This window comes from Protopterus annectens, chromosome 10.part0, assembly GCF_019279795.1.
Source record: "Protopterus annectens isolate FY-2018-M chromosome 10.part0, PAN1.0, whole genome shotgun sequence".
Classification (NCBI taxonomy): Eukaryota; Metazoa; Chordata; order Ceratodontiformes; family Protopteridae; genus Protopterus; species Protopterus annectens.
The window spans coordinates 1,164,187,387-1,164,212,272 of record NC_056744.1 but is presented as its reverse complement, the minus strand read 5'-3'; the positions used below and the strand labels follow the sequence as shown (position 1 = coordinate 1,164,212,272).

The 24,886-nt window shown below is 41.9% G+C and overlaps 1 protein-coding gene across 2 annotated transcripts in view; it reads left to right on the top strand.

Moving 5' to 3' along the window:
• Positions 1-24,886, top strand: part of LRRC41 (leucine rich repeat containing 41) — a 600,929-nt gene that overhangs the window by 508,592 nt on the left and 67,451 nt on the right. For both annotated transcript variants that reach the window (XM_044085906.1, XM_044085905.1), the window contains one exon: positions 23,755-23,830. In XM_044085906.1, the coding sequence (XP_043941841.1) occupies positions 23,755-23,830 (76 nt within the window). The remainder of the gene's footprint in view (positions 1-23,754; positions 23,831-24,886) is intronic.

Here is a 24,886-nt window from a genome sequence, read left to right as displayed (position 1 = left end):
CACTGTGAGGCAGATGAAGAAATGAGGACATAAGAGAAGAAGCCAGAGTAGCTCCAATTGCAGAAAAGATCAAAGAGAACAGATTACAGTGGTTTGGACACATGCAGAAAAGCAGAAGACAAATCTGATGAAGAATATTTGGAACAGACAGGAAGAAGGTAAGAGTAAACGAGGGCGTCCAGCAAAGAGGTGGATGGATTGTGTGAAAGATCTACGACAGTTAGGCATGAGTGTTAGGAACGCAGGAATGTGGCATTGAATCAAGTGAGATGTCGACAGTTAACATAACACCCCAACCCCATGTAGAAAAATGGGAAAAAGGAGGCTGGTGATGATGATGATGAGTCCCACCAAGAATCAGTATTGCAACATTGACTGCGAAGGACATGTTACAGTTGTGTCCCACTTGCCGTAATTGTAGATGTTTGAGTAGGTCAATTTTGTACCACATACTGCTGCCCTCCAAGCCCCTCTGTTTGCTTACCACTTGTCTTCCCCCTGCTGGGTGCAAGGGATAAAGATTTTTTTTTCTGCAGATAGTCCTCATCTCCATCATCTTCCCTCTGCCATATGTGTTTTTTTCCCTCCTTCTCACTTGTATTCAGACAACTGGGGAGATTGTGCTTTCTCAGGCTCCAGATTAGAATGACATGGAGATGGTGCCGATGGATGCCCTTCTTATACTCTGATGTCCTACATTGATCTTGGATGTCTTGGATGTCTGTCGGCTAGAGATGATGTGAAGACTCCGGAAATCTTTCCAGTCAAAGGCTTCTGCATGGCAGGAAGTCCCAAGAATCAATACTGCAACATGGATCTACTTGAACATCTATAATTATGGTAAGCGACACAAAATGGTACCTACTATTGCCTCGTGTGACCTCTGCCTCTCCCACTTTTGGTGGGACCCCGATAGCCTAACCATGAATTCCATGATTGGAGTCGCTGTTGAACTGAACTGAAGTGATTCCTTATCCATTCAGACTGGTTTAAATTCTAAAGGGGCATTATACTTTTGTTGTATGGAATTCAGCATATCATTATTGTAGATAGTTTGACTGGAACCATTCATAATACCTTGAAGTCCATTGCCCTCTTTTTTTTACTAGGTACAGGGGATGCTTTACAATTGTTATATTCAGTTGTATTCCTTTCAAGATGTTCATCGTGTCTCACTGTTGCAGTCATTACACTTGGGTTATCCTGCTGGCAGGCTACCCGCAGTCGGCCAGAATTCCAAATTCCTGGTCCGGTGTCAGTTGCTTTCGCCTCTTCCCTGACGTCAGTGCGCCAGGGGTATAAAAGATGCAGCCGACGCCATTTTCCTCAGACTTTCTTGTCATGCGGTGCCCGAAGCAAAAACAGTTCACAAGTGCCAGTCGGCCAACTCCTGAGATTTTCGAAATCGAATTTCATATCCGAAGTCTTCAGTAAAGTTAAGTACCCCATTGGGGAAACTTTTTTCTTGCTCCAGACCAATGTCAGAAAAAGTTAACAATTGTATTTCTTGTGGGAAGCAAATACCTCATAAGGATTTTCATTCTTACTGTATTCCTTACCTAGGCCCTGACCACGACGTTGCTAGCTGTCGGTTTTGTTCTAGATTTAACCAATGCACTATTAAGCGTCGGTAGGATTTGGCTTTTCATTATTTTGGCCGAAGGTTTAATTATATAATGCCATCAGAACAGCCGACGATCGGAGTTTATAAAAAGCGCAAGGAAAAGGACAGGCATCCGAGGTCCAAAACAGACGACGAAGCCTCTGCTAGGCCAGTCGCCGGTTCGCAGGTTCTCAGTGAGGTGCTTTCGCAGCCCCTGACACTCACAGCCCCTGACACCCGCTACCACAGGCCGCTTCCGACTCCCACGTGGAGACAACTAGGCCTCTGGATACTCAAGGTATTGGACACTCGGAAACTATTCCCTCAGATGGGTCTGGAGCCGCTGAGCAGGCATTGGCTTCTGAGGGTGTTTTCAGACCTACACAGGTATATGTCAAGCCAACCTCAGCTTCCAAGGCAAAAACGAAAACAGCTTTAAAGACAAAGAAACAAGTACAGCATTCTCTTGGACAGACTTCCATGCCTAAGAAACAGATGCTTAAATTGGCCAAATACCTAATTACTTTGATCAGGGGTTCCTATCCCCCTCCTGATAAGAGGCCTAGGCAAGACACAGAATATGATTCTTCTCATCAGGTTTCCATTTCCTCTGACTCCTCTTCAGAACAGGGATACTCTCTTCCTCCCTATGAGGATTCTGATTCTGAAGAATCTATTCCTTCAGCCTCTCCTCCCAAGGATTATTCTTTTGGGGAAACCCTACATACCATGAGGGAGCATTTTCACTGGGAGAGCCAAGATTACTCAGAATCTAAGAAAAGGCTCAGAGACTTTCTTCTACTGCCTCAGCACAGACCTCTTGCTATTCCACCTGTTCTAGACATTGTAGATGATGTATTTTCAGAGTCCGGCCTGTCTCCTGACTCTACCCACTGCACATGTTAAGCCAGACAGATACTACAGGGTTCCAGATTCTCATAAATTTCTATATAAAAACCCTGCTGCTGACCCAGAAACTATATCTCAGGGTCCCAAAGGGGTCAAGGCTTCCACTGCAAAAAAAACCCTGTCCCCTCTGATAGGGATTCTAGGGCACTGGACAGATGGGGGGAAAAATGTACACTTCTGCTACCTTGGCTGTAAGGGCTTTAAATTGTCAGTTTCAAAAGCTTAAATATCAGCAATACTTAAATGTCACTGCTTAAACAGAAAATGTTGACAAATTCTGAATGTTCTGAAAACAAGGAAATGCAGGATTTATTGCATGTAGCTGAACAAGTGGGAAAGCATACTTTGCAATGTGGTTTTGATTCACTGGAGGCCTCTGGCCACTGTTACAGGTTCTGTCATTAGAAGGCATGCTTGGTTAAAGGAACAGAATCTGCCTTATCATGTTAAAGCAAAATTATTGGATGCTCCATTACAGCATGATACTTTGTTTGGTGTTAATGCAGAAGAGGTGTTGAAGAAAATGGAGGATAAAGTGAAATCTATGCAGACAGTAAAGGATTTCTTGCAGGTACAGCCACCCAGATTTAGCAGGAACTGGCCTTCCAAGAATTGGTCCTTTCCAGTGTCAGACAGGCCACAAAGAGGCAGATACAGACGCCCTAGAGGCAGACCCCAGCCCCAAGGCTCATACAGGCTCAAACAATGGGGTGCTTCTACCTCCAAAAGCAGAAAAGACAAATCACGTTCCAAAATTCAAAATGTTGACTCTGCAGCAGCTTCTGCCCATGCTGGGCAAGAAGGCTTGGCTTGTAACTTTGGACCTCAAAGAGGCATACCTGCATGTCCCATTCAGACAATCTTGCAGAAGATGCCTCAGATTCATAGCTGGCTCAATGCACTACCAATTCTCTGCACTACCCTTTGGCTTATCTACTGCGCCCAGGGTCTTCACAAAATGCCTGGCAACAGTAATTGCATTTTGCAGACAAAGAGGAATTCAAATATATCCCTACTTGGACGACTGCCTTATTCAAGCAGAGAACAAAGACATTCTACTGAAGCACCTGGCGTTTGTAAAAAGATTACTAATTTGCCTGGGGTACACAGTGAACGAAAATAAATCAAAACTAGTACCCTCTCAAGAGATAATATTCCTGGATGCAAGCTTAAATACAACTGCCCAGATGGCTTATCTCATGCCAGACAAACAAAGGCAACTGACTTCTTACTTCGAAAAGATGGCAACAAAGACCCAGTTATCTGCAAGAAAAATTCTGCAGGCTTTGGGCTTCATGGCATCCTGCATTCTGCTAATTCCATATGCAAGACTGCATATGAGGAAGCTACAATGGTATCTAAAAAGTGTTTGGACTCAACATTGCCACAGCCTGGAAACATTAATTACCCTCATTCCCTGCCAGCAACAGGAGTTTCGATGGTGGGCACAGGCCTGTCACCACAACAAGGGACAGACATTCATTTTACCCGCAGCCAGGCAGACACTAACAACAGATGCATCAGATTATGCCTATGGGGGCTCACATGGCAGGAAAATGTATTCAGGGCACATGGCCCCCAAGCCAAATGCATCTTCATATCAATCAAAAAGAGATGCTAGCTGTACAGAATCCCCTGACAGCCTTCAAAGATCTACTTCATCTAGGACAACTGCTGATAAAGACGGACAATACTACAGTCATGTGGTACATAAACAAGCAGGGAGGCACACATTCTTAACCCCTCTGCAGACAAGCCATGATTTTGTGGAACACAGCATTGACTTATCAAGTACACCTGCAAGCACAATTCCTGCCAGGAAAGACCAATACTCTGGCAGACGAACTAAGCAGAAACCTCATGGATCCTCACGAGTGGAAACTAGATCCACAAATCTTCAGCATGATAACAAGGACATGGGGATGCCCAGACATAGATCTATTTGCCACCCCTCACAGCTGCCAACTACAGAGATTCTGCACAAGGACTTATCACAAACAAGCATGGAAAGTGGATGCTCTGTCATTCAGCTGGAAAACCCTTACAGTATATGCCTTTCCTCCACTGCCTCTCCTCCCCAAGGTACTTCTAAAGGTCAGGCTAGAGAAGCCAAAAATGATACTGATTGCCCCGGACTGGCCACGCCAGCACTGGTACCCTGGTACTGGTACTGGTAAAGAGCTTGTCTCAAGGCCCAGCCTGGACATTACCTCAAATTCCTCATTTACTGACCCAACAAAACAATCAAATCCTGCACAGCCAACTCAGAAACCTAAATCTGGCTGCATGGCGGATAATGTAACTATTCAGAACACTCCTCTCTCTAAAGCAGTTATGGATGTTATTTTGGAGGCCAAGAGGCCCAGCACCAGAAATTCTTATGCGGAAAAATGGAAGAGATTCTGTGCTTGGAACCAGGCACAAAGAATTGACACGCTTGTATCAAATATTCCTCAGATTTTACAATACCTAACTGAGATTCTGGACAAAGGCCTATCCTTCTCATCAATTAAGATCCATGCCTCTGCCATTTCAGCTCATTACAATACGGACCCACCTATTTTTTCACATCCACTGCTAAGGCAGTACCTCAGAGGGGCCAAAAACATAAGACCTCCAAGAAGAGCACCAATACCTGCATGGGACCTCAATTTTGTCTTGGAAAAACTCACATTGCCTCCTTTTGAGCCAGCCAATACAGCTGAGATAAAATTCTTATCATGGAAAACAGCTCTGCTCCTAGCAATAACTTCAGCAAGAAGAGTCTCAGAGTTACAGGCATCAATGGCTGTGGAACCTTTTATTATTTTCCATCCGGACAGGGTTTCTCTAAGGACAAACCCAACATTTATGCCTAAGGTAGTGTCCAGTATGGCTCTTAACCAAACCATTCATTTGCCTACCTTTTATCTAAACCCACAGAATAAAGGGGAGAGACTTCTGCATTCTTTGGACATACACAGACAGTTACGCTTCTATTTGGACAAAACTAAAGCTTTCAGAAAGACTGAGCAACTATTAGTGGCATATGCTGCAGGGTCACAAGGAAAGACTATTTCAAAGCAGACTATTTCAAAATGGATAGGCCACTGCATTCGTTTCTGCTATTCACAACATGGCAAATCAGTGGCATTAGGCCACATTCAACCAGATCAGCAGCCACTTCAGCAGCCTTCCTCAGAGGAGTACCAACCAAGGATATTTTGGAGGCTGCAACTTGGACTTCAGTGCACACTTTTACAAAGCACTACCACTTACCTCTGTACTCTAAATCCAGAGCAGGCTTTGCCACTGCAGTTCTGCAGGGCCTCATAGCCACTCCTAATTCTATTTAGGCCCAGCCACCCAACCTCAGCTTTGGGATTCAACCCAAGTGTAATGACTGCAACAGTGAAACACGATGAACATAGTACAGTTGTGTACCTACCATAAATGTAGATGTTCGAGTGTATTCACTGTTGCAGTCCAGGTTACCCACCCACCACCCCCCTTTCATCGCTGGGACTTATCTGTACTTCTGTATTCTATACAACCTATGTGGTGTCTTTGCTTGTAGATGTAATGTTTATGTTACTGCATGCTTTTTTATTAGCAGAATTTTTAGCCTAACCTTTTGGGGGTACCTGACATCTGGGGCAAGAACAACACTCGAACATCTACATTTATGGTAGGTACACAACTGTACTTTTCTTTTTTTCTTATTGTTAATATTATTATAAACCCTGTCAACTTGACAGAAAATATATTGTCTGGTGTCATAGTTAGAAAACAGCAGGTCTCCTGTAACTGATTATCTAATACTGTGATTTCAGTTACTAACCTGCCTGAATCCCAATCATTTTATTTCATTAAAAAGTCTATTAGTTCACAGCCATGCTCATCAAAAAATCCAAGCAACTCTTTCTGTAAAATCTGAACTTAGCTGTAACATCCTAATCTGCCACAGACTGCTGAACTCAAGAGTTCCACAGGGACCCACTTGTGTTTTTTGTCAATGATCCTCCATCAAACTCCAAAATCTCAAGCTGGATGTGTATGCTGATGACATATATCTCTTAGAACCCAGCAAAAACCTCAATGAATTTAAATACAAGCTGCAGGAAAACTTCACTCAGTTATGAAGCTCTAAACAAGCTTTTAATTAATCACAAGAAACTCATCTCCTAAGAAATTACATGGGCGTATTCCTCCCATTCACTTAAATTATCTCAATGGTAACGCTATTCCCAGTTTTACAAAACAGAGATACCCTGGTTCTATTCTTTACCCAGCTCTGTCTCCTTTACATCACTCAGGGTGTATATCAAACAAAGAACTAGCAAAGTTGAAACTTTGTTATGGACTCATTTATCTTCTGTTACCAATAGCCCTCTTATCTATTGCTAAAAGTGTTTCAATTCCTAAGATGGATTATGGTCTTACCTTTTTGTTTTATACTCGGGTAAAAATACCCATAGAAAACAAATTACAGAGAACAAGATTTGTAGCTTCATTCTCCTTGCAGACCCCATTCTTCCTCATTGCAAATTACCAGCTAGCTCTTAGTGACTACTAGGTCTTTTTCTCCACAGCACACTGATTTTTAAGGTTTTAAAACAAGACTACTGTCCCATTCAAGAAAATGTAAATGATCTGAAAATTGCACAAGACAACATCCTCTCACTGCCTCCCCTACTGTTCCAATCTGCTAGGTGAAAAAGTTTTCTCCAGACTGGAACCTGCAACCTGAAACCACCAAAAAATTAAGAATCCTGTGAGAATTTAAAAAAATCCTTTAAGGAGCATCTCTTCACTAAATCCTCATGCAGCTGCTATTGAGCTAATGGTTGATGCCTAAAACATTGGCATTCTGTATAGTGGTTAATGCCTTCAACATTTGCTTTCTATATAATAGTTAATGTGTACAACATTTGCTTTCTGTTATTTTATGGCAGCACAAATTTTGGATTTGTATGACATTAGAGAATTATAAAAGAGAAATGCAGGCAATACTCATTGACAGACTCCCAGATGTAGTAAGTTTATCACAAAAACTCTTCCTACTGGATTATCAAAAGGAGATTGTTTCAGAGGTCAAGGAATTAGTGGGACTGATTATGACATGAGGGAGAAAAACAGTAACAAGAAGAACGGAAAAATCATGAACTGCCTAGGTTGAAGCAACTTGTAGAACAGTTGAGGTAACTTGAGGAAGAAAGTAGGGAGGCAAGAGAGGAGGGCAAATTTGCATAAATTGAGCAACAATGAGATAGATAGATAGATAGATAGATAGATAGATAGATAGATAGATAGATAGGTAGATAAAAGGAAGTGGAGTTAAAGAGAAAAAGGGAAAAAAGCGTAAGGCAGGGAGGGGACAGAGACAACTTAATAATAAGTGTGAGGAAGGGTAGGAGAAATGGATAGGGACAGACAGGAAGCTACAGAATCAGGGAAAACAACTAAGGAGCAGACTAATGATGTAAATAGTGATAAGGGGATGACATCTACATAATTCTAGACCAAAGAGGAAATGGGTTAAAGCTAATGAAAGTTGGGAGGAGGAAATGGATTTTCAAAATAAATATAGAGTAACAGAGTATACTCCTTAACTTTTACTTTTTTTCATATGTAAGCACTGGCCATAATGTAAACAGAATAATGAAAATAAAAGTAAATTGCACCCATATATAAGACTGCAATAATTACTTGAAAATAATGGTCAGCTTGTTTTAAAAATGTTTAAATTAAATTAGGGAATAAGTCTGCCTTCATAAATGAATATAATGTCTGGGAAGAAAAAAGAGCAATGTAAAAGGAATGGAAACAAGTGGGAGAGAATAAGGATGCAGTTGTATCATCTTGTCATTGTCTGAAGTATATTAGTGCAACAGAGAATCAGCAATTTTTTTAACACTTTTACTGAGTCATCACTTGTGACGTATGTGAAGGCTGCCCTCCTAGTCAGATAAAATTTTGCAGGTAATTCTGTCATTTGTAAATATGAATGTAAACTACAGGCTTGTTGTCTTAAATGTAAATAAATACGGTTACATGGGGAACTGGAAATAAATGTGACAACAGTACACTCTACTAACCAACGTAAAGCATGTGGTGACCCTTTAATGTAGACAGTGGTGCTGAAGGGTCTAGATGAAGAAACTCTTTCTGTTGTTTTAACCAAGAGTTAAATTGCTGGATTTAAACATGCAAATGTATTTTTACTGCTGTGCTTCCTGACCAGCTGCAAGATAACAAAAGGAGATGTTAATGTAAATGCAGTTTCTGTTAGCCTGGGAACCCAGGGAAGTGTGAAAAATGATGGAATGTGTACCAACACAAAACGAACAGCAATACCAACTTGAGAACTCCTTCGACCAACACACGGACACCAACTTCAAAAACAGATGAATACTTTATACTCAGGTCCTGAGGAAGCCCCTATCAGGGGAAGAAAGCGCTAAACCTGTTAATAAAGATTTCATCTGTTTTTGGAGCTGGTGTCTGTGTGTTAGTCGAAGAAGTTCTGATGTAATGTGTAGCCTGGGAACCCCAGGAAAGTGTGAAGAATGTTGTAATGTGAATCAGAACTGAAATTTCAATTTAAACAGAGAGAACCAAGATTATTAAGCATTTTTGTCTTGACCATCCAACTCATCAGCACTCTGCCTGTTTTCTTATGTAAGTTTTTCTTAGACTTGTATTTTCTTTTAGAAATAGCTAGAAACTAGAAAGATTAGACTAAGTGTTTTTCTGTGATGTCAGAACTGTACTACTGAATGTTTTTAAGCATTTCTATGTGATCTCTGAACTCTTGACTAGCACTGTGTAGTAAGAAGTATTGTCTTGTGTTTATATTATTTATTATGAAATGTTTTAAAATCTTTCAACTGTGGCTGTTTTGTGTAGAGATAATTTAAACTCTAGAGTACATTGCATATTTATAGTGGTTACTGTACTAAGCCACTCTAATAAGCCTTGACTGTTTAGTTATACTACCAATTGGATAATAATATTGCACAGTAATAATTGGACGCCCTTTTAAGGGCCTTTGAGTAGTTGATAAATATTAGCTGGGTAGTGGCAGGTGATACTGCCGTATAGTCTGGGTAATAGGGGCACAGCTGGAGAACCTGTGCCAGCCTTTCCCAGGAGTGTCTGTGTGGTTGTATAAACTCTTATCTCAAAGTGTGTGTGTGTCAGCTACTCGGGCAGGGGCATGAAGCACTGGTTGGACAGAGAGGGTGCTGGAGGTTTTAGCTTGCCCAGCTAGGCTGAGATCTGGACCCTATAGCTGTGCCAGTAGTGAGTCTTATTGGGGACCTGGAGAGCAAGGGAGTGACCAGCTCCGGATTGACTGTGATTTCTGTGTGCTCTTAAGGGAAATTGCACTTTACTGTGTGCATTTGTTATCCTTTCATCATATATGAGACGCTCTCTCTGGTGTTAGTGGTGAGGATTGAGGCTTCTTGATTGCTGGGCCAGGGCACGGGCATCACAACGTAGACTGATTTACATTTATACAAAAATAATCAAATTGTATTAAATTAACATTAACAAGCATTATACTTCACATGTATTGCTATATGTCATATAACCTAAGCAACATTACATAAATTATTCAATTCCTGCCCCCCCTTTTTAAAACAAGAAACATCTTTATTAAACCATCACGTATGACACAAGCATTGCTATATATCATATAACCTAAGCAACATTACATAAATTATTCAGTTCCTGCCCCCCTTTTAAGCAAGAAACATCTTTATTAAACCCTCATTTATGACATAAGCAATTATACAGTAATGAACCAGACTGACACAAACCTAGTTGGAAGCATTTTACATCACAGATTTTGAGTCCAATTTTACCAAAATTCGTGCCACTGAGAATAATGTGGCTTGATGGACCTGGGCTGTGCTCTCCTGAAATAGAGTGAAAGAAATATGAATTTAGAAGTTTAGCTCTGTAGATGAGAATGTACAGAGGCAGTGATGGTTATAAAGTGTGGAATGAGTAACTGGAAAACTGAATTTTGTTGAGTTCATCAAAGATTAGTCCTTCTGCTTAATTGGATGGGAATAGAGATGAAATGGGGAATACTGGAGGTGAAAGCAACAGCAAAATACTATGCATCTTATTTATTTATTGATTTTTTTTTTTTTTTACCATCTTGGCATAGCCTGTTTTCAGGGAAGATCATATTCATACCAACAAGGGGTAATTTGGCCAGGATATCAGGAAGGTTTTTTGTAAGAAATGTGAAACGAAGGATGTGTTGAATATCATACTGTTTTTGTTCTGGAAAAAAGGATTTAGGTTAAATGTAAATATATTTATTTGTATAATGTTGTGTATATATTTGTAATACAAAATTGTAAAAAAAATTCATGTTTGTAAATAAAATATTCCTACTGACTTTATTAAGTCTCAGTGGGATGTTTTACCTAGGTTGTCAGCAATTTAGGTAGATGGGACTTGGGGTTAACATCTCACTAGAAGAATAGCACCTCTGGAGTGCAGCACCCCTTTATGCTGCATTATGTTGATTCCACACAGCTACTGTGAGGCTAAAACCAACAGCCTTCTGAAGTATACTACCTGTTGAACCAGCAACACTGTTGATTGAATTATTTTAGTGGCTAGAAGCCAAGTCCTGAAGAAGGAATTGTAGTATTCGTAATCATCTAGTGATGCATTTGACTAAAAAGTCAGTTTGTTAGAATTCTATTTTTGATGTGGCAGTCACCAAAAAGTTCATAGGTTCATAGGCTGGTACTAGACTATTGGCCTACTAACCATAACAATTCCCTGGCTATTTCTTCCCACAATATTTACTTCGCTGGACCCCTGTCTAGTAGGGTGACTGACGTGATCCCCGGGGTGAATTTCCTATCTCCCATCCAATCGTCAAGGCTCCTTTTGAAGAGGGCCAAAGAGGCGCTCTGCTTGACATGTATGGGCAGTCTATTCCAGAGTCTGGGGAGTCTCTGGATCAGGAACCTATCCCTCCAACATGTTTTGTTCATTGTGATGACAAGGTTTAGATCCCTGGAGCGTGTGGCTCTGAGGGATTCGGATTTCTTTGTGTAGCATGTCCAACAGCTCTGAGGTTGACATGGCCTTGTATGTTAAGCAGAGATCGCCTCTAAGTAGGTGATATGTGACAGAGTATAGCTGGAGTTTTTTTTTTAATTTAGACAGTCAGCATAGGGCATCTGCTTTAGGCCTATGATTCTTTTAGTGAGGTATTTCTGTGGCCTTTCCAGTTGCTGCAGTTGTCTTGAGAAGTACATACCAAACGGGGCATTGTATTCTATAATGGGTCTAATGAGAGATGAGTACAGTGGGGCAATGACTTCCCTTTTTTCCGGATGAAAAGCCCTTATTGATGAGGTGTGCCACATAGAAGGATTTCCTGACTGTTGTGGTGATGTGGTTACCGAAGGTGAGACCACTGTCCGCCCGTGTCTCCAAGTCTCTTATCACACTTTCGGTGTTTAGTGTACTGCCACCTATGTGGCAATTCACGGGTACATGTTTTTTCCCAAAGGGGATAACTATACATTTCTTGGCATTGAGCTTGAGCCCTTGGCTCTGGCATCAAGAATCTGTTTCTATAAGTGATGAGAATGTCAGATTAATAAAGGAAATGTATAATGTTAGAAAAAAATACATTTTTACTTTTTAAATGTTCCATGACTTTGAATAACTTCATAATCTTTTTGTGTTTACAGATTGTTTGTCTGATTGTTACCTGGGACACTTGTTTGAGTGTGACCTTGGGTTGTTGTGGCAAAGCTCCTGACACAGGATTATGAAGTCCCTAATTTGCTGTGGGCGCTTAGTTAAGTGAGCATAAATATAGCAAGCTAAATATTTTTGTGAGTTTTCACCTGGCTGTCCACATTCAGTTTCATCATTATTTTTGTTTACTTACAAATAAAGATGCATTCAAGCTGAGTCTTGTCTGATGTTCTTCGTGTTTCCCCTGTTGCAGTCATTACATATGGGTAATCTGCTGGCAGGTTGCCCTCAGTCGGCCTGATTAACAAAGTCTTGGGTCCTGCGTTGGTTGCTGTCCCTTCTTCCATGACGTCAGGTCGTCAGGGGTATAAAACATGCAGCCGACACCATTGCATCAGTCTTTCTAGCCACGCGGTGCCCGAAGCAGAAGCAGTTTGCAAGTGCCGGTCGGCCGACTCCTGCAATTTTCGTTTTCGAGTTTCAGAACAGAAGTCTTCAACTAAAAAGCTAAGTACCCCATTGGGGAAACTTTTTCTTGCTCCTTACCAATGTCAGTAAAAGTTAATAATTGCATTACTTGTGGGAAGCAAATACCTCATAAGGATTTTAATTTGTACTGTATTCCTTGCCTAGACCCTGACCACAACATACCTTGCTGTCGGTTTTGTGCTAAATTTAATCAACGCACTATCAAATGTCGGTACATTTTTGCTTCTAGATATTTTGGCTCATGCTTTAATTATCCAGAAATGTCGTTGGTTAGCAATACGACTACCGGAATACCTAAAAAATGCAAAGAAAAAAACAGAGACAGGCCGTTGAGGTCCAAAACTGACGACAATGCTTCTCCAAAGCAAGTCGCCAGTTCGCCGGTACTCAGTGAGGTGCTTTCGCAGCCCCTGATACCAGCTACGTCTGATTCGCAGGCCTCTACTGAGACCCATTTGGAGTCCGGTATGCTGCAAGATGCTTCAATTATGGAACCCGTGAATGTCTCTACCTTAGATGGGTCTGGGGCCGCTGTGCAGGCACCGGCTTCTGAGGGTGTTTTCAGGACTACAGATTTGTATATCAGACTGACGCCATCTTCAAAACTAAGGCCAAAATCTAGACCTATGCCTAAAAAACGGACGCCTGGGCCACATGTGCAGGCCCCTATGCCTAAAAAACAAATGATCAAAATGGTTGAAGATTTAATTACTTTGATCGGGGGCAGCCAACCCCCCCCCCCCCTTCCAAGAGTCCTAGGTTAGACATTGATTATGAATCTTCTGAACAGGATTCTATTTCTTCTGACTCTTCTAATGAACAGGAATTGTCTATACCTACTTATAAGGACTCTGATGCAGAAGATTCCATTCCTTCTGCTTTTCCCCCTGAGGATTTTTCTTTTGGGAAAACTTTACATACCTTAAGAGAACATTTCCACTGGGAAAGTCAGGATTTCTCTGAATCTAAAAGGAGACTTAGGGATTTTCTTCTTTTTCCTCAGCATAGGTCTTTGGCTATTCCTCCTGTTCTAGACATTGTTGATGATGTTGTTTTAGAATCTAGTATGCCTCCTGATTCTCTGCCTCCAGCTCCTTGTAAGCCAGACAGGTACTACAGGGTTCCTGACTCCCACAAATTCCTTTTCAAAAATCATATTGCAGATCCTGAAACCATTTCTCAGGGTCCCAAGGGCATTAAGGCTTCTACTGCTAAAAATCTTACCCCTTCTGATAGAGATTCCAGGGCGCTGGATAGATTGGGTAAGAAGGTTTACACTTCTGCAACCTTGGCAATCAGGGCTTTAAACTGTCAATTTCATATGCTTAAGTGTCAACAGCATATCATGGGACTGCTTAAACAGAAAATTATGTTAATTTCTGACTGTGTGGAAAATAAAGATTTACAGGATCTATTGCATTCAGCTGAACAAGTTGGAAAACATACTTTGCAATGTGGTTTTGATTCTTTGGAGGCCTCTGGCAGGGCTGCTGTAACTGGGTCTGTGCTAAGAAGGCATGCTTGGCTCAAAGAGCAAACTCTGTCTGATCATGTTAAAGCAAAATTGTTGGATGCTCCTTTACAACAGGACCATCTCTTTGGTAATAAGGCTGAAGAAGTTTTAAAAAAGATGGAAGATAAAGCTAAATCTATGCAAACTGAAATATTTCGTACAAGTGCAACCTCCAGGATTTAGTAGGCACTGGCCTACTAAGAACTGGTCCTTTCCAGTGTCTTCGAGAGCCACTCAAGTCAAACCCAGACATTCCAAAGGCTCCAGGTTTCAGTCACAAGGGACTTTTAAAACAAAACGATGGGGTGCCTCCTCCTCCAAATCTGGAAACAACAAGACACCTCCCTATGGTAAGCAGTCTCAATGACATCCCTTTACACTTCCCAAGCACTTACCTTTTAGCCGCCCCTTTGGGGGGGAAACTGGCACTTAATGCATGAAACTGGCAACTTATAACCCAGCACAAATGGGTTTTAAATATAGTATCCCAGGGATACAAATTTCATTTCCACACATTGCCAATCCCAAACGGATGGCCAGACCTGCCCCCAAAGCAGTGGGCAGAGGCCCAGAAACAAGTACTGTCACTCATTTAACATAGGGGCTATTCAACAAGTACCAGAAGAGGAAAAGGAACAAGGTTTCTATTCAAGACTTTTCCTGGTACCCAGAAAAGACAAATCATGGCATCCAATTCTGGACTTATCTACTCTAAACACATTTCTGGACATTCAAGATGCTGACTCTTCAACAGTTACTTCCTATGCTAGGCAAAGATGCCTGGTTGGTAACTCTAGACTTAAAAGAGGCTTACCTGCGTATCCCAATCAGGGAATCTTGCAGAAGATACCTCCACTTCAAAGCAGGCTACTTGCATTACCAGTTCTCTGCACTGCCCTTTGGCTTATCTACTGTGCCCAGGATTTTCACAAAGTGCCTGGCCCCAGTAATTGCATTTTGCAGGCAAAGAAATATTCAAATATATCCATACCTGGACGGTTATCTAATTCAGGCAGAAAACAGGGACATTCTTCTAAAACATCTGGCGTTTGTAAAAAGGGATGTTCTTTGTGTTTCATTGTTGTGGTCATTACATTTGGGTAATCTGCTAGCAGGTTGCCCTCAGTCGGCCTGATTATCAAAGTCTTGGGTCCTGCTTCAGTTGCTGTCTCCTCTTCCATGATGTCAGGTCGTCAGGGGTATAAAACATGTAGCCGATGCCATTTTCTTTAGTCTTTCTTGCTGCGCGATGGCCGAGACAGAAGCAGTTCACAAGTGCCAGTCGGCCAACTCCTGAAATTTTCGTATTCGAGATTCAGAACCGAAGTCTTCAATTAAAGCTAAATACCCCGTTGGGGAAACTTTTTCTTGCTCCTTACTGATGTCAGTAAAAGTTAATAATTGCATTACTTGTGGGAAGCAAATACCTCATAAGGATTTTCATTTGTACTGTATTCCTTGCCTAGGCCCAGATGATAACGTGCCTTGCTGTCGGTTTTGTGCTAGATTTAACCAATGCACTATTAAGCGTCGGTATATCTTTGCTTCAAAATATTTTGGAAACCGTCGGATAGCAATCCGACTACCGGAGTTCACAAAAAACGCAAAGAAAAGGAGAGAGACAGACCGTCGAGGTCCAAAACTGACAAAGCTTCTCCTAAGCCAGTCGACGGTACTCAGTGAGGTGCTTTCGCAGCCCCTGATACCCGCTACTTTCGAGTCACAGGCCTCTACCGAGACCCATGTGGAGTCTGGCATACCGTGAGATTCTCAGAGTATTGTACCCACGGATGTCTCTCCCTCGGATGGGTCCGGAGCCGCTGATCAGGCACCGGCTTCCGAGGGTGTTTTCAGGCCTCAGCATTTCTATATAAAACCAATGCCAGCTTCAAAAACAAAGACAAAAGCAACTTCTAAGGCTAAAAAAACGACGTATGAGCCACATGCTCAGGCCTCTATGCCCAAAAAAATAGATGATCAAAATGGCTGAAGACTTAATTACCTTGATCAGATAAGAGGCCTAGGCAATACACTGATTATGAATCTTCATATTAGGTTTCTATTTCTTCTGATTCCTCTTCTGATCAAGAATTCTCTATACCACCCTATGAGGATTCAGATGCAGAGGAATCCATCCCATCTGCATCTCCTCCTGAAGATTATTCTTTTGGAGAAACCTTGCATACTTTGAGGGAACATCTTCATTGGGAGAATCAGGATTTCTCAGAATCAAAAAAGAGGCTTAGGGATTTCCTTCTTCCTCTGCATAGGCCTTTGGCCATAACTCCTCTATTAGACATTGTTGATGATGTGTTTTCGGAATCAAGCATGGCTCCAGATTCCCTACCTCTGGCTCCTAGTAAGCCAGACAGATATTACAGGGTTCCTGACTCCCACAAATTTTTATTCAAAAATCCAGCTGCTGACCCTGAAACTATCTCACAGGGTCCCAAAGGTGTAAAGGCCTCAATAGCTAAGAATCCTACCCCCTCTGATAGAGATTCTAGGGCGCTGGATAGATGGGGAAAGAAGGTTTATACGTCTGCAACCTTGGCAATTAGGACCTAAAACTGCCAGTTTCATATGCTTAAATATCAACAGCATGTTATGGGATTATTGAAACAGAAAATTATGTTGATTTCTGAATGTGTGGAAAATAAAGAATTACAGGAATTATTGCATGCAGCAGAACAGGTTGGAAAGCATACTTTGCAATGTGGTTTTGATTCCTAGGAGGCCTCCTGCAGGGCCGCAGTTACTGGATCTGTGATTAGAAGGCATGCCTGGCTCAAGGAGCAAAATCTGCCTGATCATGTTAAAGCTAAATTGTTGGATGTACCTTTACAGCATGATACTCTGTTTGGTAATAAGGTAGAAGAGGTTTTAAAGAAAATGGAAGGCAAAGCTAAGTCTATGCAAACTGTAAAAGACTTCTTACAAGTGCAGCCACCAAGATTCAGTAGACACTGGCCTACAAAAAAATTGGTCCTTTCCTGTGTCCGACAGAGCCTCACAGGGCAAATCCAGGCGCTCAAAAGGCACTAGATACCAATCACAGGGTTCTTACAGATCAAAGCAATGGGGTGCCTCTACCTCCAAATCTGGAGGAAACAAAGCACAACCATGCAGTAAACAGTCTCAATGACTTCCCTCTGCCATCACCAAGCACTTATCTTTTGGCAGCCCCTTTAGGGGGAAAATTAGCACTTCATGCTCAAAATTGGCAGTTAATAACCCAGGGTAAGTGGGTATTAAACATAGTATCCCAGGGATACAGATTTCATTTTCATACCTTGCCAATTCCAAATGGTTGGCCAGATCTGCCCAAAAATCAATGGGCAGAGGCACAGAAACAAGTTACATCACTCATGGATATGGGGGCTATTCAACCAGTACCAGAACAGGAAAAAGAGCAAGGGTTTTGCTCAAGACTATTCCTGGTACCCAGAAAAGACAATGCCTGTCGCCCAATACTGGATTTATCGATTTTGAACACATTCTTGGACATCCCAAAATTCAAAATGCTGACTTTGCAACAGGTTCTGCCCATGCTGGGCAAGAACGCTTGGCTAGTGACTCTAGATTTAAAAGAGGCATACCTGCATATCCCAGTAAGGGAATCATGCAGAAGATACCTCCACTTCAAGGCTGGTTTTATGCATTACCAATTCTCTGCACTGCCCTTTGGCTTATCTGGGTCTTTACAAAGTGCCTGGCACCAGTAATTGCATTTTGCAGACAAAGAAACATACAAATCTATCCTTACTTGGACGACTGTCTCATTCAAGCAGAAAACAAGGACATTCTTCTTCAACATCTGGCGTTTGTAAAAAGGCTTCTAACATGCTTGGGTACGCAATAAATGAAAAGAAATCACAACAGGTACCCTCTCAAAAGATTACATTCCTGGGTGCAAGCTTGAATACAATTGCCCAGATGGCTTACCTTATGCCAGACAAACAAAGGCAACTGACTATTTACTTCAAACAGATGGCAACAAAAACCCAGTTATCTGCAAGACGGATTCTGCAGGCTTTGGGGTTCATGGCATCCTGCATTCTACTAATTCCATATGCAAGACTGCATATGAGAAAACTACAGTAGTATCTAAAAAGTTTATGGAATCAGCATTGTCACAGTCTGGAAACTGATTCCTCTCATTCCCTGCCTACAACAGGAGTTTCTCTGGGGGGCAGAGACATGTCACCAGAACATGGGACGGTCTTTCACTCTACCCCCTGCCACCCAAACCCTAACTACAGATGCATCAGACTATGCTTGGGGGCCCACTTGGAAGGGAGATGCATTCAGGGCATATGGAGCCCAAAACAAATGCATCTGCATATCAACCAGTAAGAGATGTTAGCTGTTCAGAATGCCCTGACAGCCTTCAAGGATTTATTTCATCCAGGACAACTACTGATAAAGACAGACAACACCACGGTTATGTGGTACATAAACAAGCAGGGGGTACACATTCCTACCCCCTTTGCTGACTAGCCATGGCATTGTGGGACACAGTTTTGACTTACCAAGTACATCTTCAAGCTCAATTCCTGCCAGAAAAACAAAATACTCTGGCAGACAACCTAAGCAGAAATCTTATGGACCCTCATGAGTGGAAACTGGATCCACAAGTCTTCAGCATGATAACAGAGAAATGGGGGAGTCCGGACATAGATCTATTTGCCTCTCCCCAGAATTATCAACTGGACAAATTCTGCACAAGGACTTATCACAGACAAGCATGGGAAGTGGATGCCCTATCCTTCAGTTGGAAAAACCTATCAGTCTACGCCTTTCCTCCTCTGCCTCTTCTTCCCAAGGTCTTACTAAAGGTCAGACAGGAAAAAACAAAAATGATTGTAATTGCCTCGGACTGGCCTCGCCAGCACTGTTACCCAATTCTAAGGAATATGTCTCAACTCCCTCCTTGGTACTTGCATCAAATACCTCATCTACTGTCTCAGCAGAGCAATCAAATTCTGCACAATCAGCTCCAAACTCTGAACCTGGCAGCATGGCTGATCATGTAATTATTCAAACACCTCTCAGTAAATCTGTGATGGATGTCATTTTGGAAGCCAGCAGGCCTAGTACTAGAAAATCTTATGCTGATAAATGGAAGAGATTCTTTGCTTGGAACCAAGCACAAGGGACGGACACAGCAAAGCCAAATATTTCTCAGATTTTACAATATTTGACTGAGATGCTCAACAAGGGCCTATCTTTTTCATCAATAAAAATCCATGCCTTTGCCATCTCGGCTTATTACAACACAGAGCCTCCCCTTCTTTTCTCATCCTCTGCTAAAACAGTATCTTAGAGTGGTCAAAAATTTAAGGCCTCCCAGAAGATCACCAACTCCTGCATGGGACCTCAATTTTGTGTTGGAAAAGCTCACCCTGCCACCATTTGAACCAGCGTGAAGTTTTTGTCTTGGAAAACAGCTTTCCTTCTGGCAATCACTTCAGCAAGAAGGGTTTCAGAACTACAGGCCTTCATGGCTGTGGAGCCTTTTTATTAAATTTTACCCGGACAGGGTGTCCCTTAGGACCAATCTTTCCTTTATGCCTAAGGTGGTATCGAGTGTGGCTCTTAACCAAACTATTCACCTGCCAACTTTTTACCCAAATCTGCAGAGCAAGGGGAAGCGGATTCTGCATTCCTTGGACGTACACAGACAACTAAGATTCTACTTAAACAGGACCAAATCTGTAAGAAAGTCTGAGCAGCTATTGGTGGCATTTGCTGCAGGATCAGAGGGGAAGGCTATTTCAAAGCAGGCTATTTTCAAAGTGAATAAGCCACTGCATTCATTTCTGCTATTTGCATCATGGTAACATTCCACCAGGGCTGCATCTACCTCAGCAGCTTTTCTTAGAGGGGTGCCAACCAAAGACATTCTAGAAGCTGCTACTTGGAGTTCTGTTCATACTTTTACAAAGCATTATCATTTGCCTCTCTTCTCTAAGTCCAGGGCAGGCTTTGCCACTGCAGTTCTGCAGGGCCTTATAGCCGCTCCTAATGCTATTTAGTTCCAGCCCCCATCCATAGCTTTGGGATTCTACCCAAATGTAATGACTGCAACAGTGAAACACGAAGAACATTGTGCAGTTGTGTACACTTACCATAAATGTAGATGTTCGAGTGTATTCACTGTTGCAGTCTGGGTTACCCACTCGCCATCCCCCTTTTTTCTAGAACTTCTCTTTCCTTCACTATATTCTACAGCCTTTGTGGTGTATTTGCTTTTAGATGAAGGTAAAATTTATGTTGTTACAATTGCATTTATATGTAGACATATATATATATATATATATATAGATATATATAGATATATATATATAGATATATGTATATATATATATATATATATATATATATATATATATATATATATATATATATATATATATATATATATATATATTGTTTTTGCTCTTCATTTGGGGGGGCACCTGACATCTGGGGCAAGAAAAACTAAAGAAAATGGTGTCGGCTGCATGTTTTATACCCCTGACGACCTGACGTCATGGAAGAGGAGACAGCAACCAACGCAGGACCCAAGATTTTGATAATCAGGCCGACTGAGGACAACCTGCCAGCAGATTACCCAAATGTAATGACTGCAACAGTGAATACACTCGAACATCTACATTTATGATAAGTGTACACAACTGTACTTTCTAACTTGTCTAGGGTACACTTTAAACGAAAAGAAATCACAACTGGTACCCTCTCAAAAAATTACATTCATGGGTGCAAGCTTGAATACAACTGCCCAGATGGCTTTTCTTACGCCAGAAAAGCAAATTCATTTGGTGACTTACTTCAAACAGGTGGCCACAAAAACCCTGCTATCTGCAAGACAAATTCTGCCAGCCTTGGGGTTCATGGCCTCCTGCATTGGAAACTTCAGTGGTACCTAAAAAGTTTATGGAGTCAGCATTGTCACAGCCTGAAAACAATGATTCCTATCATACCTTGCCTGCAACTAAAGTTCCTGTGGTGGGCAGAGGCCTGCCACCAAAACAAGGGACTGCCATTTACTCACCCCCTGCCGCCCAAACCCTAACTACAAACGCATCAGACGATGCTTGGGGGGCTGATCTGGCAGGGAAGTGCATTCAGGGAAAATGGAGCCCAAATCAAATGCACTTTCATATCAGTCAAAAAGAAATGCTAGTTGTACAGAATGCACTGACAGACTTCAAGGACTACCTTCATCCAGGACAGTTAATGATAAAGACAGACAACATCACAGTTATGTGGTACATAAACAAGCAAGGGGGTGCACACTCCTACCCCCTTTGCAGACTAGCCATGGCATTGTGGAACACTGCCTTGACCCATCAAATACAACTACAAGCTCAATTCCTGCCAGGAAAGCTGAATACTCTGGCAGACGAACTAAGCAGAAATCTCATGGACCCACACGAATGAAAACTGTAACCACAGATTTTTCAACATGTTGACACGCAAATGGGGGAGTCCAGACATAGATCTCTTTGCCTCAACTATCAGTTGGACAAATTCTGCACAAGAACTCATCACAAAAAAGCCTGGAAAGTGAATGCTCTGTCCTTCAGCTGGGAAAACCTATCAGTCTATGCCTTTCCCCCTCTGCCTCTGCTCTCCAAACTTCTACTAAAAGTCAAATAGGGCAAACCAAAAATGATTTTGATTGCTGCAGACTGGCCTCACCAACACTGGTTCCCACTCCTGCGCAATGTGTCACACCTTCCACCGTGGCACCTGCCTCAGACACCTTACTTACTGTCTCAGCAGAACAACCAAATTCTACACACTCTGCTCCAAACTTTGAATCTTGCAGCTTGGTAATCACCTAAATTCACCCTTAGCATCCCTCAGCAAACCTGTGATGGATGTCATTTTGGAGGCAAGAAGGCCTAGTACTAGAAAATCTTATGCTGACAAATGGAAAATATTCTATGCCTGGAATCAATCACAAGGGATAAGCACACCAGTGCCCAATATTCCTCAGATTTTACAATACTTAACTGAGATGCTTCACAAGGGTTTGTCCTTTTCTTCCATAAAAATCCATGCCTCAGCCATTTCAGCTCATTACAACACAGAACCTCCCCTTTTCTCTCATCCTCTGCTAAAGCAGTATCTCAGAGGGGCCAAAACTTAAGACCACCCAGGAGAGCTCCAACTCCTGTATGGGACCTCAATTTTGTATTGGAAAAACTCACTGTCCCTCCTTTCGAGCCAGCTGCTACTGCAGAATTAAATTTTCTCTCCTGGAAAACAGCTTTCCTTTTAGCAGTCACTTCAGCTAGAAGGATTTCCGAATTACAGGCTCTTATGGCAGTGGAGCCTTTCATCATTTTTCATGCGGACAGGGTATCTCTCAGGACCAATCCATCCTTCATTCCTAAGGTGGTATCCAGTGTGGCTCTTAATCAGACCATTTGTTTGCCAACTTTCTTTCCCAAGCCACAAAACAAGGGGGAGCGGATTCTGTATTCATTGGATGTACACAGACAACTTAGATTTTACTTAAACAGGACAAAATCTCAAAGAAAATCTGAACAACTACTGGTGGCATTTGCTGCAGGGGCAGAGGGAAAGGCTATTTCAAAGCAGACTATTTCCAAATGGATAAGTCATTGTATTCGTTTCTGCTATATGCATCATGGTAAAACTATCCCCCAGGGGATCAGATCTCATTCCACCAGGGCTGCATCTCCTTCTACATCCTTTCTCAGAGGTGTTCCTACCAGGGACATTCTAGAAGCTGCTACCTGGAACTCAGTTCATACGTTCATCAAACATTACCATTTACCTTTCTTCTCTAAATCCAGAGCTGGCTTTGCCACTGCTGTCTGCAAGGCCTTATAGCTGGTCCTAATGCTGTATAATTCCCTCCACCCAACCATAGCTTTGGGAATCTACCCAAATGTAATGACTGCAACAGTGAAACACGAAGAACATATTACAGTTGTTGTACACTTACCATAAATGTAGATGTTCGAGTGTATTCACTGTTGCAGTCCTGGTTACCCCCCCTCCAGCCCCTTATTTTTCTCTGGCTATACCTCTACTTTCTTTCACTATACTTAAAAGCTGTTTTGGTGTATTTGCTTTTGGGATTGGAGGTATATTTTTTGTGTTTTTAATTTTATTTGCTCCCCATTTGGGGGACACCTGACATCTGGGGCAAGAAAAACTGATGTAATGGTGTCAGCTGCATGTTTTATACCCCTGATGACCTGGTGTCATGGAAGAAGGGCAGCAACCGACGTAGGACCCAACACTTTTTTTAATCAGGCCGACTGAGGACAACCTGCCAGCAGATTACCCAAATGTAATGACTGCAACAGTGAATACACTAGAACATCTACATTTATGGTAAGTGTACACATCTGTACTTTGTATGTTCAGTACATGCTTTTTACATGTATTGTGTTAAGGTTATGTTAACGATATTGAATTTAGGCAGTTTAAGCCATCAGACAATAATTCTGTTTATTGTTCCTTACAGGTAACCAAGGACTTCTGTCTCTGTCTGGCATCTTTTCCAGAGATTCTTTACCCTGCATTTGTTCCCTTGATGTGAGGTACGCTTCTGTATAATACTGGCTGTTAGATTATATATTCAGTAATTCAGTTTTATAAACAACACTGCATTGTTAAGAAAAAATAAAATCTGTTGTTGAACAGCGTAATAGTCAAAACCAAATAATTTCCCCCCAGTAGAAATTAACTTCAACAAAAACTTTTCTGCTCTTGGATGAATTATGAAAATAATTCATACTGTGATATCTGTTTTATACTAGTGTTTTGCCTTCCAGCTATGACTGATCTGAAGCTAGTTCCTGACAGGAAGACATATTTAATCTTGAAATTTACACAGTGTTCATCGTGTTACACTGCTGCAGTCATTACACTTGGGTTATCCTGCCATCAGGCAGTCTCGCAGTCGGCCTGAGTTCCAAAGTCTTGGTCCAGCGTCGGTTGCTGTCGCCTCTTCCCTGATGTCAGTACGCCAGGGGTATATAAGATGCATCTGACACCATTTTCTTCAGTCTTTCTTGCCGCGCAGTGCCCAAAGCAGAAGCAGTTCGCAAGTGCCTGTCGGCCAACTCCTGAGATTTTCGAAGTCGAGTTTCAGATCCAAAGTCTTCAATAAAGCTAAGTACCCCATTGGGGAAACTTTTTTCTTGCCTCAGACCGATGTCAGAAAAAGTTAATAATTGTATTTCTTGTGGGAAGCAAATACCTCATAAGGACTTCCACTCTTACTGTATTCCATGCCTAGGTCCTGATCACGACGTCATTAGTTGTTGGTTTTGTGCTAGATTTAACAAACGCACTATAAAAAGACGTTTTGATTTTGCTTTGCACTACTTTGGCCGAAGGTTCAATTATACGATGCCGTCAGATCAGCTGACACAGTACACAGTAAACGAAAAGAAGTCAAAACTAGTACCCTCGCAACAGATTATATTCGTGGGTGCCAGCTTAAATACAGCGGCCCAGATGGCTTACCTCACGCCATACAAACAAGTTCAACTATCTCAATATTTTCAATTGCTGGCAACAAAGTCCCATCTCCCTGCAAGAAAAATTCTGCAGGCCCTGGGATTCATGGCATCCTGCATACTACTAATATC